Source organism: Macaca thibetana, chromosome 16 (genome assembly GCF_024542745.1).
Source record: "Macaca thibetana thibetana isolate TM-01 chromosome 16, ASM2454274v1, whole genome shotgun sequence".
Classification (NCBI taxonomy): domain Eukaryota; kingdom Metazoa; phylum Chordata; class Mammalia; order Primates; family Cercopithecidae; genus Macaca; species Macaca thibetana.
In genome coordinates this window covers 44387924-44401630 of record NC_065593.1, presented here as the reverse complement: position 1 = coordinate 44401630, position 13707 = coordinate 44387924, and the positions used below count along the sequence as shown (strand labels likewise).

Genomic DNA, 13707 nt, shown 5'->3' with positions numbered 1-13707 from the left:
ACGTCCATTTATCTCTACTCTGTCTTGTCTCTAGGGAACTACCTAATTCACTGAACTGTATTAAGCATGTACTGTTTGCCAGGCACTGTTCTAGTCACTGAGGATGCTGCTGCAAATGAATCAGAGTCCTTGACTTCGAAGAAAAGTTTATCAGGGGAGACAAGGCGAACAATAGAATGTGCTATGCATTACAATAGAAACAACGTAGCATAATGGTAGTGAGCATGGAGATAGACGCCAGACTGCCTGGGTTTGTATGCCAGCTTTGCCACTTATATAATCTTGGATGAGTTACTCAACTTTCCCGTGCCTCAAATTCTGCACCTGCGAAATAGGAATAATAGTAGCACCCACCTTGCAGGATTGTTGTATGGATTGAATGAATGGATATGTGCAAAGCCTAGACATCTTAAACATTCATTGGATCATAGGTGGGTTACAACAAGGTTTACGTTAGGGAAACTTAACCTGGCAGAGTGGGAGGGCACTGGTGGTCAAGAAACAAGGATAATGTTCGGGTTTCTGGCTGATTAGATGGTGGTGTGATTTATTGAGATTTGAGACAAAGGATGTTGAGAAGGTTTGAGGTTTGGTCATGAATTCACTTTTGAATCTGCTGACTTGAGCTTTCCGAGGACCTTTTAATTACTACTACTCTTTACTATCTGCTACGATCAACTCATTGCCAGGCACTGCAGGAACTGCTGTACGTGGATTATCTCATTTAATCCTCACAACAACCCCTCTGTAAAACAGGACCATTGTTATTATCTGAGGCTTAGCGAGGTAATTAACTTGCCCCATTGCTGGCCAGGCGCAGTGGCTCACACCTGTAATCACAGCATTTTGGGAGGCTGAGGCGGGCAGATCACCTGAGGTCAGGAGTTTGAGACCAGCGTGGCCAACATGACAAAATCCCGTCTCTACTAAAAATACAAAAATTAGCTGGGCCTGGTGGCAGGTGCCTGTAATCTCAGCTACTCAGGAGGCTGAGGCAGGGGAATCGCTTGAACCCAGGAGGCGGAGGTTTCAGTGAGCCGAGATCATGCCATTGCACTCCAGCCTGGGCAACAGAGTGAGACTCCTTCTCAAAAACAAACAAACAAACAAACTTGCCCAATGCTATACATGGTAGTTTGTGATGGAGCAAGGCTTTGAACTCAAGTTCAATTTCTGAGCCTGTGCTTTCTCTTCTGATTTTCATTTAAATGTTCAGTAAACCAGTAAACAGTTACGTGAATGGGTATTGCATTTAGGAAGGCGATCTGGGCTGGTGATTTGTATTTTGGCAGTCAGCAAAGGGTGCTAACTGAAGTCATGGGAATAGAAGAGATAGCCCCAAGGGAGTCTGTGTGAGTGCTGAGAGAAGACTGCTGCCGGGCGTGGTGGCTCACACCTATAATCCCAGCACTTTGGGAGGCGGAGGAGGGTGGATCATCTGAGGTCAGGAGTGCAAGACCAGTCTGGCCAACACAGCGAAACCCTGTCTCTACTGAAAATACAGAAAGCCGGGTGTGGTGGTGCACGCCTGTATTCCCAGCTACTCAGGAGGCTGAGGCAGGAGAATCACTTGAATCTGGGAGGTGGAGGTTGCAGTGAGGCAAGATCGTGCCACTGCACTCCAGTCTAGGCAACAGAGTAAGACTGTCTCAAAAAAAAAAAAAAAAAAAAAAAAAAAAAAGACTGCTGAAGACAGCCAGGAATGGTGGTTTGTTCCTGTTATCCCAGCTACTCAGGATGCTGAGACAGGAGGATCCTTTGAGCCCAGGAGTTCCAGACTAGCCTGGACAACACAGTGAAACCCTGACAGTGAGATCCTGTCTTAAAATAAGTACGTAAATAAATAATTTTTAAAAAGAAGACAGCCAAAGACGGAAGAATACAGATGGTTCCCAACTTATGATGGTTGCAGTTAGGATTCTTTTACTTTACAACAGTGCAAAAGTGATACACAAAAGTGCAAAAGTATGTAGAAACCTTACTTCGTGTAACCAATTATTCTGTTTTTTATTTTCAGTACAGTATTTAATAAATTACATGAGATATTCAACACATTATTATAAAATAGGTTTTGTGTTAGATGATTTTGCCCAACTGTAGGCTAATGTAAGTGTTCTCAGCACACTTAAGGCTAGGCTAAGTTATGATGTTTGGTAGGTATATTAGTCTGTTTTCACACTGCTATCAAGAACTACCGAAGGCCGAGCACAGTGGCTCATGCCTATAATCCCAGCAGTTTGGGAAGCCAAGGCAGGTGGATCACTTGAGGCCAGAAGTTCGAGACCAGCCTGGCCAACATGGAGAAACCCTGTCTCTACTAAAAAATACAAAAATTAGGCAGGTGTGGTGGCGCAAGCCCATAATCCCAGCTACTCAGGAGGCTGAGGCACAAGAATCACTTGAACCTGGGAGGCAGAGGTTGTAGTGAGCCTAGATTGTGCCACTGCACTCCAACCTGGGTGACAGAGCAAGACTTTGTTTAAAAAAAAAAAAAAAAAAAAAAGAACTACCCGAGACTGGGTAATTTATAAAGTGAGGAGGTTTAATTGGCTTACAGTTCCACATGGCTGGGGAGGCCTCAGGAAACTTACAATTATGGCACAAGGTGCCATACACCTTCACAAGGTGGCAGGAGAGAAAGCGACAGAGCGAAGGGGAAGTGCCACGCTTTTAAACCATCAGATGTCCTGAGAACTCACTCACTATCACGAGAACAGCATGGGGGAGCTGCCCCCATTATCCAATCACCTCCTATCAGGTTCCTCCCTGGACACATAGAGATTACAATTTGAGATGAGATTTGGGTGGAGACACAGAGCCAAACTGTATCTGTAGGCTAGGTGCATTAAATGCATTTTCAACCTATGATGGACGTATTGGGATCTAACCCCTTTGTAAGATGAGGAGCATCTATAGTCAACATTTTAATGATGGACAGAAGAGAAGAAATTCTGAAATGAGACTAAAGAGGAGCAGCTATTAATAGACTAGCAGGAGGAAAAGCAAAGTAGTGGGAGGGTTTGGAGACAAGGGAGTGATCCACAGGGTCAAATGCTGCAGAAAGGGCAAGAAAGAAAGGGCTGAAACCTATAAAATGGGTTTAACCATCACAATCTTGCTGGTGCCATTGAAGAAGAAAGGTGCAGTGAAGTGATACAGGCAGCCACCAGACTTTCTTAGTCCATTTGGGGTGCTATAACAAAATACCACAACCTGGGTGACTTATAAGCAACCGAAAATTTTTTCTCACAATTCTGGAAGCTGAAATTCCAAGATCATGGTACCAGCATGGTCAGGTTCTGTCGAGGGCCCTCTTCTGGGTTGCAGACTGCCAGTTTCTCGTTTTTTCCTCACATGGCATAGCAGAAGGGGCAAAGGAGCTCTCTCGGACCTCATTTATGAATGGCACTAATCCCATTCCTGAGGTCTCTGCCTTCATGACCTAATCACACCCGAAAGGTCCTGCCTTTTTTTTTTTTTTTTTTTTTTTTTTGAGACAGGGTCTTGTTCTGTCACCCAGGCTGGCACCTGACCTAAAAAACAAATACAAACAAACAACAACAACAAAACCTTTCATTCTAAGGGAAGAAATTGATATTTGCAATATTGTGTGACAAACCCAAAAATGTGCAAAGATGCTTCAGGTAAAATGATGGCACAAAGAAGAAAGTGATCAGTGTGTAGCAGGTGGAGGGCCAGGGTCCGGGGTGGCATTGTGGAGCTGCTGAAACTGGGGCTGTGAGCTGAAAGATGAATAAGGGCTCATATCTGTAACCCCGGCTGCTCAGGAGGCTGAGGCAGGAGTGAGACCCTGTCTCTGAGAGAAAGATGAGTAGGTGTTGCTTGCTGCTGGAGTGGAAGAGCTTTCCATGCCTGGAGCAACGTAGATGGTGAAATGCAGGAAGCAAGGGTCTTCCAAGTACTGGAGGCAGTAGCAGATGAAGTTGGAGAAGCAGGTCAGAGCATGGACCACCTTGTGGTGGTTGAATCTTAGAGTGGAGATGATGGGGAGTCATCGCCTCCAAGGTTGGAGGCATTTTTGTTTTGTTTTGCTTTGAGACAGGGTCTCACTCTGTCACCCAGGCTGGAATGCAGTGGTTCCATCTTGGCTCACTGCAGCCTCTGCCTCCTGGGACTCCAGCAATCCTCCCACCTCAGCCTCCTAAGTAGCTGGGACTAGAGGCGCGTGCCACCATGCCCAGCTAATTTTTGTATTTTCCGTAGAGATGGGGTTTCGCCACGTCACCCAGGCTGGTCTCAAGCTCTTGAGCTCAAGCAATCTATCAGCCTCGGCCTCCCAAAGTGCTGAGGTGTGAGCCGCTGCACCTGGCCTGTTGGAGGCGTTTGAGCAGGGGTGAGACACAACTAGATTTACATTTGGAAAGGTGACTGATGGCCGGGCATGGTGTCTCATGCCTGCAATCCCTGCACTTTGGGAGGCCGAGGTGGGTGGATTGCCTGACCTCAGGAGTTCGAGAGCAGCCTGGGCAACATGGCAAAACCCCGTCTCCACTAAAATACAAAAAAAAAACCAAAAACAAAAAACAGCTGAGCATGGCAGTGTGAGCCTGTAGTCCCAGCTACTCAGGAGGGTGAGGCAGGAGAATTGCTTTAACCTGGAAGGCAGAGGTTGCAGTGAGCTGAGATCGTGCCACTGTACTCCTGCCTGGGCAACAGAGCGAGACTCCGTCTCAAAAAAAAAGAAAGGTAACTGGGGCAGCAAGATAGATGGAGGATGGGGCCAAGGGACCCACACTGGAGGCTGGGAGGCTGGGAAGCAGTCAGAAGACCTGTAGTAACTGCAGCTTCCTTTCTATATTAGCTTATAGGGCTATCATAACAAAAATACCACAGACTAGATGCTTAAACAAAAGAGATTTTTATTTTCTGGAGTCTATGAGTTTACAATCTGGGTGTTGGCAGGTTTGGTTTATTTGGAAGCCTCTGTCTTTGGCTTGTAAATGACCACCTTCTTACCATGTCCTCACATAGCTTTTTCTCTGTGCAAGTGTATCCCTGGTGCCTCTGTGTGTGTCCAAATGTCCTCGTATAAGGACACCAGTCTGATAGGATTATGGCCCAACCTAACAGCCTTGTTTTAACTTAATTGTCATCTTCAAATGCATGATCTCCCAATACAGTCACATTCTGAGGTTCCAGGAATTAGGCCTCAACATATGAGTTTGGAGGTGACAGGAACACAATTTAGCCCATAACATTTTCTTTTTCTTTTTTTTTTGAGATGGAGTCTTACTCTGTCACCCAGGCTGTAGTGCAATGGTGTGGTCTCAGCTCACTGCAACTTCCACCTCCCGGGTTCAAGCAATTCTCCCGCCTCAGCCCCCCAAGTAGCTGGGAGAATAGGCACCTGCCATCACACCCGGCTAATTTTTTGTATATTGAGTAGAGGTGGGTTTCACTATGTTGACCAGGCTGGTCTCAAACTCCTGATCCACCTGCCTCGGCCTCCCAAAGTGGTGGATTACAGGCGTGAGCCACCGTGCCCGAAGCCCATAACATTTTCTATTGGTAACAGGTATGGAATGGGGTGTGGACACCACTGGCTGATAAGATTAAGTCATTTCCCATTCCATCATTAGGAAATAGCCAACTCCTGTAGTCCATCAAAATTATCTGTAAAATGGGCTTTGTGACCTGTTACTAAAGACTACTTTTACCTCTGGATCCCGAGACACAGCAGAGAATCTGATACAGATCACACTAGGGCTCACTGCATTAATGGAGGATGAATGAAGGAATTCATTATCTGTAGTGGTAACGCACACTGAAATGTGGCTTGTCCTCAGACTCTATGAAAAAGAGAGTTGTAGAGTAAGACTTACCTGGTGTTTGACAGGGCCAGGAGCTCTCACCTCTGTGATTCAAAGGCATTTAATACTTTCTTTTTGAGACAGAGTGTCACTCCATTGCCCAGGCTGGAGTGCAGTGGTGCAACCACGCCTCACTGCAGCCTCGACTTCCTGTGCTCAAGTGATCCTCTCACTGCAGCCTCGTGAGTAGCTGGGACTACAGGCATGCACCACCACACCCAGCTAATTTTTTGTATTTTTTGCAGAGGCAGGATTTCATTATGTTGCCCCGGCTGGTCTCAAACTCCTGGGCTCAAGCAATCCGCCTGCCTCGGCCTCCCAAAGAGCTGAGATTACAGGTGTGAGCCACCACGGCTGGCCCAAGTAGTTTCATTTCAAGACCAAATTGTAGTTGTGATGCTTTTGTCTCCCATAGGTCAGGAGCTCCCGGAGAACCCGGTTTTATACATCCGTCTTTGTATTCCCAGCCAGTAACCCAGGTTCAGAACAGAACACATGTACATTATAGTTTGTGGAAAGAATGAGATAATTAGATTAAGAACTTGTGATGGGCAGGAGCTGTAATTTTGCAATCTGGTTGTGTGTTTGTGGTTCATGATGTGTGCAGTCCTGTTTGTTTGTGGTTCACTTTTTTTTTTTTTCGACGGAGTCTCGCTCTGTCACCCAGGCTGGAGTGCAGTGGTGCAATCTTGGCTCACTGCAAGCTCCGCCTCCCAGGTTCATGCCATTCTCCTGCCTCAGCCTCTCGAGTAGCTGGGACTATAGGCCTGGCTAATTTGTTGCCCAGCTAATTTGTTGCATTTTTAGTAGAGACAGGGTTTCGCCGTGTTAGCCAGGATGGCCTTGATCTCCTGACCTTGTGATCCGCCTGCCTCTGCCTCCCAAAGTGCTGGGATTACAGGTGTGAGCCAGTAAGCCTGGCCTTTTTTTTTTTTTTTTTTTGGTGGTAGTAACAGTGGAGAGCCCTCAATAAATGCTTCATTGGGAAAACTGAAACCAACAGCTGAGAACTGCCTTATCTCACTGCTAAATCTGTAAATTGATTTTCTTCTTTCTTGTTTCAGTGGAGAAGATACTTTCTCCTATCAAAGGCCAGAGGTTTCAAATATGCCCTGGAGCCTAACCCGTTACCTTTTTAAGATTTTAAGTCATTAACTATCCCCTTCTTTTATTTTCTACCTCTCTACTGGAATATCCCCAACATTAAACATACTCTATATTCCTATGTTTGGTTGTTTTTTTTTTTTTTTGGTCTTTTTTTTTCCCCTTTTTGTGGAGAATGGGGTCTTGTTATGTTGCCCAGGCATGTCTCAAACTCCTGGGCTCAAGCTATCTCCCTGCCTCTGCCTCCCTAAAGTACTGCGATTATGGCGTGAGTCACCATGTCTAACCTCTAATTTCCTATTTTAAAAAAGCCTCCGACCCCATGTGGTGGCTCACGCCTGTAATCCCAGCACTTTGGGAGGCCGAGGCAGGTGGATCACCTGAGGTCAGGAGTTCGAGATCAGCCTGGCCAACATGGTGAAACTCCGTCTCTACTAAAAGTACAAAAATTAGCTGGGCGTGGTGGCGGGTGCCTGTAAACCCAGCTACTCAGGAGGCCGAGGCAGGAGAAACTGTAGTTCCAGCTACTGGGGAGGTTGAGGTGAGAAGGTCGCCTGAGCCCAGGAGGTCGAGACTGCAGTGAGCTGAGATCGTGCCATTGCACTCCAGCATGGGGGACAGAGCCAGACCCAGTCCAAAAAAAAAAAAAAGTGTTGGACTTGTTGTTATCAATGTGTAGTGCCTTACATTGTATCAACTCATTTAATCTTCACAATAGCATGGTTGCTGGGGGCCGGGGAGGACAATTGTAAACCCCATTTTAAAGAAAAGGAAACACAGGCACAGAGCAGCAGAGCTGGGATTACGAACCCAGGCAATCTGGCTTTAGAGACCATACCCTTAACTGTACTAGAGCATTATCCCAATTTATGTTGATATATTTGTGACTTTATTTCTTCAGCGATTATCTCCCTCGCCAATGCACAGGTCTGCGGGAGCATGGACTGTCTGAAAGGTTCTGAGTTTAGCTTCAAGCACAGTGCCTGGCACATACCATTTGTTGAATAAATGGATCTATCTATATGTGTGTGTGTGTGTGTGTGTGTGTATATATATATATATTTTTTTTTTTTTTTGAGATGGAGTTTTGCTCTTGTTGCCCAGGCTGGAGTGCAATGGTGCGATCTCGGCTCACTGCAACCTCCGCCTCCCGGATTCAAGCGATTCTCCTGCCTCAGCCTCCTAAGTAGTTGGGATTACAGGCATGCGCCACCACGCCAAGCTAATTTTGTATTTTTAGTAGAGACGGGGTTTCTCCATGTTGATCAGGCTGATCTTGAACTCCCGACCTCAGGTGATCCGCCCGCTTCGGCCTCCCAAAGTGCTGGGATTACAGGCTTGAGCCACCGCACCTGGCCTACTGGATCAATATCTTTTTAAAAAATTCCTCACTGGGAGGAATCTGATGTAGGACTGAATCCCCATATTTTAGAAGCTGCCTTGTCTCTTCTCGCCTCGATTTCCCATCCTGTTAATCAGGAGACTCAGGGTGGGAGGACAAAGCCAGGTGCAAGAGGCGCGAGCGCAGCGACTAGCAAAACGGAGTCGGAAGCCGGAATCTTCAGTTTCCCCCGCTGCATGAGGCACCATGTGCACCACGTGGACTAAAGGAGACACTGTCTTCTCCATTTTGAAGCGGTGTCCAGGCTTCAAGACCCAGATTCCAATTTCTCACTGTGAAGAAGCTCGGGAAAACTGGGAACTGGGGGAAGTGCGCGGGCAGGCATTACCTGGCCCCACGGTCTCTAGGCAGGGGCGGAGTCCGGACCCGGCCACCGCGGGCCCCGCCCCCAGACGGCGGAAGCCGAGCCCGCCCTCTCCGCCCGGGCCTGGGCGTGTCCCGCAGGCGCATGGCATGCTGGGAAGGCGTCCGCGCGGCGGCCATTTTGTCTTGTCGGCTCCTGTGTATAGGAGGGTTTTCGGCCTGAGAGCGGGCCGAGGAGATTGGCGACGGTGTCGCCCGTGTTTTCGTTGGCGGGTGCCTGGGCTGGTGGGAACAGCCGCCCGAAGGAAGCACCATGATTTCGGCCGCGCAGTTGTTGGATGAGTTAATGGGCCGGGACCGAAACCTAGCCCCGGACGAGAAGCGCAGCAACGTGCGGTGGGACCACGAGAGCGTAAGTCCCGCGGGCCTTGGGCCTGAGGCCGGGCTCCGTGGGGGAGGGGAGCGGGCGCGGGCTGTGGCCCGCCGGGCCGCGGCGCAATGTGGGGCCAGGGCCGCACCGGGGTCGAGCGTCTGATCCGGTGCCCAGGGAGCCAGGAGGGAGGATGGCCCAGGAGGGAGGATGGTGTCCGGACCCGGGGATGGGGGTGATTTGGTTTTGTTGTTCTAGTATCAAGGGGGTCCAGGAGAACCCTTGGCAGAATTGAAAAGCACCTTGATGAGGCGGGGAAACGCGGGAAAGAAGTATAGCAGCATCTTATTAAATCTAGCGGCTCCGAGGTTTCACCTCATTGTGAAATAGGGAGAAGGGCACATTCTTCTGTAGTTTGGGTTGAACGTCGTATTTAGACTGAAATTTCTGACTAGGATTCATGGTAAAAATCGTGGCGGTATTTTATTTCAGTAATTACAGCAAGATGCTTATACGGGGAGATAGAAATGTAAAATAAGTAGTTTACTTGTTAGGGGTTACCGTGATGATTTACAAATACTGTTCGTTAACAGTATTATAATAAGCTGTCAAGGTTTTTTCTAAAACATCAAACTCATTTGATGCCCTTAGCCCTGTGAGTAAAGGTAAATATTATAACCCCAGTTTCACTGGTGAGACTTAAAAAGGCTCACCCAAAGTCTTGGCAACTGAGGAAACTAATCTTTGTAGTTAGCTTTCCACAATCCTATGAAACTGTTTCTCTGCACATACTGCAACATTTTAAGTATTTTGATCTAGTTTTGAACATGCAGTGTAATGTTTACTTTAGGTCTTATCTGGAGAATAGATACAGAATTTAATTTTACTTTGCGGTTGTAATCTAACATGCTAATTTTAAAACAATTGCTAATCAAAGTATGAAGGAATCGTTCAGGTAATGCATGCTTCTTTAGAAAACTATTTTCTTAACTCTTTTTAAACGTAGGCTTTAGTGAAGGTAAAATTTCTTTTTTGCAGTGTAGGAAAGCAAGTTGGTGCTAGATGACTTCTTTTAGTACCTTAAGAAAGAGTAAGTTTGGCTCAAGTTGTGTTGGGGTGCTACCTGATTCCAAAGTAGTATGAGACATTCTTAGAGTAGAATTTATTGTTTTTAAGAGGTAGGTTTTTTGTTTTTATTTTTAACATGTAGGCTCCCCACAGCACTCCCCCCATTTGTCACAGTAGGAGACTAAGGAACTGCTTATCTTGACCATCTTTTGTAGGCATCTTTGTTACAGCGAAGTAACTTAAAATTTTTTTTTTTAACTACCTAACTCTAACCTTTCAGTCTAAACTTTGCAAAGGTGTTAGGAATAACGCTCAAAATCCTAAGGAAGGTAAAAAGCAAACCAAAACATTATGGCCATTCAGCTGATATGCAATAGAATATTTGTGCATTTTGAATTCAAGAGAAAAATGTTTTCCATTGCACTGCTTATCAGTTGGAGCAGGCTTGTATCTCTGCGCCCTTGGCTTTGAACACGTTTTAGAGAAACTGTTTTCTTTCCCGGGGTAATTTGTTGCCAGATTACATTGTATGCGATGGGTTTATGACTCTGCAGTGATGAGGCCCTCAGAATAGCAATTTAGGTTTTATGTCATCTCAGCCATAATCTGCCTTGCTTTCAGTTTTAGTACTTTTCACTAATTTTAACTTTCAGTGTTTGTTACTAAATTATTTAATGCCTTAATGACAAATTGCACTTCATTCTAGATTGAAGGTTACTGACATTTCAGATTCATATCTGCAGGGAAAATGTTGGTAGTGTTAACCAAAAACAAAGCACATGGTCTCATCTAAATAAGTGGAATTACTGTGTAATAAAGCTGGGGAAGCTCTTGATATCGTTTCCGGGTCATCTGCGTATTCTTGTACTGTTGGCTGTTAGTGCTAAACCTGCAGGGATGGTCAAACCCATTATATGCTGAAAAGGATTCACCATCACTATAGTCTGATATTTTAACATATTTTTGCATTCCTATTACATCTGGAAATTTTTCTTGGCCATACTTGCATTAAATGGAAGAAGCCATTTCAGCTGTATTAGGTCCTTGTTTTTTCTTTGGAATAGAGATGAATACCAAAATAAGGAAAGGAAGCAACCATTTATTAAAACGACAGTTGCCGAGGCATCTGTAGGTATTTAACAGTCAAAATGGTGACCTTAGCTTAGTGTTAAAAGTAGTCCCTAGATAGCTGTATTTGACCTGTGGAATTTGTTTTAAATGCAGATTTCTGTACTTCAACGCCTTGAACTCCCCTTCCCAGGGAGTCTGATTCAACAGTCTTGGGGAAGGGCCCCAGTATCTGCATTTTTTAAAATGGCTCCTCTTAGGCATTCTAAAGTTTGTTACCTACTGTTTCCTGACCCATCCTGATTAGTCCTGGGCTTTTAATTGTGCGTATCTGCACAATTAAATCGTAATTGGTATTAATTTGGTAGTAGATTCTACTACTGTACTTTTTTCTCCTTTTCATGATGAGTGATATGTGAACAAGCTGCACTTGCGAAGCTCAGTTTCAAGTGAAGAATGCATCTGTGATGCAAAATCATCGACCGCTTATTTGTAATGGTGTGTATGTAACCTTCACCAAGGTGTTTTACTAGGGCTAGTGCTTTTACAGGCATTTTCAACTTTGTAGATTGCTACCTCTGGATCTGAGAAACTTTTCAGCTAAAGTCAAATCGAGTTTGATACTGTTTCATGGATTCATTGGTACACCCTCCCACCCTGTTTGTTTGTATTTTGCAATTGTTTGAGATTATTGTTTTGGTGTTTTGCACTAAGCAGTTGCTTGGTTAATCCTAAACAACTACAGAGATGAGGGAAGCATGTGATTGTAACTGACTGCCTAGGGGGAGTACCTTTCAGTGAGGGTTTAATTTCAGTGTTTGCCAGAGAAGGCACTAGTAGCCATATTATCAGAAGATTGTAAGTAAATTGTAATGTCTGATCTGGAGCTTTTGTTATTTTTTATGTAGCAAGACAGAAATTTTGTAGTTCAAATTGAGGTTTTTATATTCTAGATCTCGACCTGAAAATGAAATTACTTAATTTTGTTAACACTGATTCTAATATCTGAAATGAGTTTTCTTCCATTTATCAAACTCAAGCCTACCCTCCCTTCCATGAAGGTTTAACATGAAGGTTTAATAATTTATGAAGGAAATTGAACTAAATGTTCTTTTCTGAAATCTTTGGAATGTTAGCAGATACTGTCATTGACACTGAAAAATTGTTTAGAAAAGGGAAAACAGTTAAGGCTTCTGTCCACATTTTTTACTTGTAAACTTTTTCTTTTTGCTTTAAAAATGTTCAGAATTTGGGAGTGAAAATCGAAAGCAAAAAAATAGTAATTGTAATGCACGATGGCATCTATTAATATGTATTTTACTAGTTTTCATTCAGAGTCACCAAAATGTTCATAGTAACTTTACTATGTTACAATGGAGTAAGATAGAAAAGTAAGCATTTTCTACCCCACCCCATCCCCCCCCCTTTTTTTTTTTTTTTTGAGACAGAGTCTGTCTCTGTCGCCCAGGCTGAAGTGTAGTGGCATGATCTTGGCTCACTACAACCTCCATCTCCTGGCCTCAGCATGCCGAGTAACTGGGATTGCAGGTGTGCGCCACCACACATGGCTAATTTTTGTATTTTTAGTAGACAGGGTTTCACCATGTTGGCCAGACTGGTCTCAAAACTCTTGACCTCAAGTGATCTGCCTACCTCAGTCTCCCAAAGTTGCTGAGGTTACAGGCATGAGCCACCGTGCCCATCTGGCATTTCCTCATTTCCTACCTTACTCCATAGTAACATAGTAAGTGTTGGCTTCTCAGAATTGCCAGCAGTCCATGTGTTATATGTTTATGTAATTACTGTTTGCTTTTCTTCCCAAAACATACAGAATTAGAGTGAATAGTATAATATAATGAACTCCCCATGTACCCATACCCAATTCAGTAATATTAGCACGTGGTCAATATTATTTCCTCTGTAGCCCTTCCATTATTTTGAAGCAATTCTGTATTTCAGCCTTAAATCCATCATTGTTTATCTGTAAAATATAAGGACTTTTAAAAAAACATAGCCAACCAGGCATGGTGGCTCACACCTGTAATCTCAACATTGGGAGGCCAACGCAGGCGGATCGCTTGAGTCCAGGAGTTCGAGACTAGCCTGGCCAACATGGTGAAACCCCGTCTCTACTAAAAAATAAAAAAAAATTAGCTAGGCGAAGTGGTGCATGCCTGTAATCCCAGCTACTCCGGAGGTTGAAGGGGGAGGATCCTTTCAACCCAGGAGGCAGAGGTTGCAGTGAGCTGAGATGGTGCCACCACAGTCCAGCCTGGGCAACAGAGTGACACTCTGTCTCAAAAAAGAAATAGAATAAAATAACCACAATACCATAATCACACTGAAAATAATAGTAAGGTATTTACTAAATCTTTGGTTGCTTTAGGAAAATGTGTTTGTGTGTCTGTCATTATATATGTTATTAGACTTGATTTCCTCACGAAAGGAGAAGGTAGCTTAAGTTTGTAACATTGACTTTTTCCTAATACAGTTCTTCATTTTATGAAATATTTTCTCTCTTCCCCCCCCCCCCCCCCCCCCCCCGCCCCGGGATGGAGTCT

At 44.8% G+C, this 13707-nt stretch overlaps 3 protein-coding genes across 11 annotated transcripts in view; 2 read left to right on the top strand and 1 right to left on the bottom strand.

Annotated features, from left to right (window-relative positions):
* MRPL27 (mitochondrial ribosomal protein L27) overlaps nt 1-13707 on the bottom strand; it is a 464439-nt gene that overhangs the window by 337780 nt on the left and 112952 nt on the right. The window contains exon 1 of one of the 2 annotated variants that reach the window (XM_050765127.1): nt 12564-12573. The exons of the other annotated variant lie outside the window; for it this stretch is intronic. The gene's annotated coding sequence lies outside the window, so the exon portion shown is untranslated. Of the gene's footprint in view, nt 1-12563; nt 12574-13707 lie in introns of those variants that run through there. 2 annotated transcript variants of the gene reach the window in all.
* LOC126939627 (nucleoside diphosphate kinase A) overlaps nt 3705-13707 on the top strand; it is a 446836-nt gene continuing 436833 nt past the window's right edge. The window contains exon 1 of the mRNA XM_050765104.1: nt 3705-3708. The gene's annotated coding sequence lies outside the window, so the exon portion shown is untranslated. The remainder of the gene's footprint in view (nt 3709-13707) is intronic.
* Nucleotides 8765-13707, top strand: part of LUC7L3 (LUC7 like 3 pre-mRNA splicing factor) — a 31330-nt gene continuing 26387 nt past the window's right edge. For 5 of the 8 annotated variants that reach the window (XM_050765080.1, XM_050765081.1, XM_050765083.1 and 2 more), the window contains exon 1: nt 8791-9052. In XM_050765080.1, the coding sequence (XP_050621037.1) occupies nt 8954-9052 (99 nt within the window). In that variant the 5' untranslated portion in view covers nt 8791-8953. Of the gene's footprint in view, nt 9053-13707 lie in introns of all 8 variants that reach the window. The other 3 variants (XM_050765084.1, XM_050765085.1, XM_050765079.1) reach the window with 2 other exon arrangements.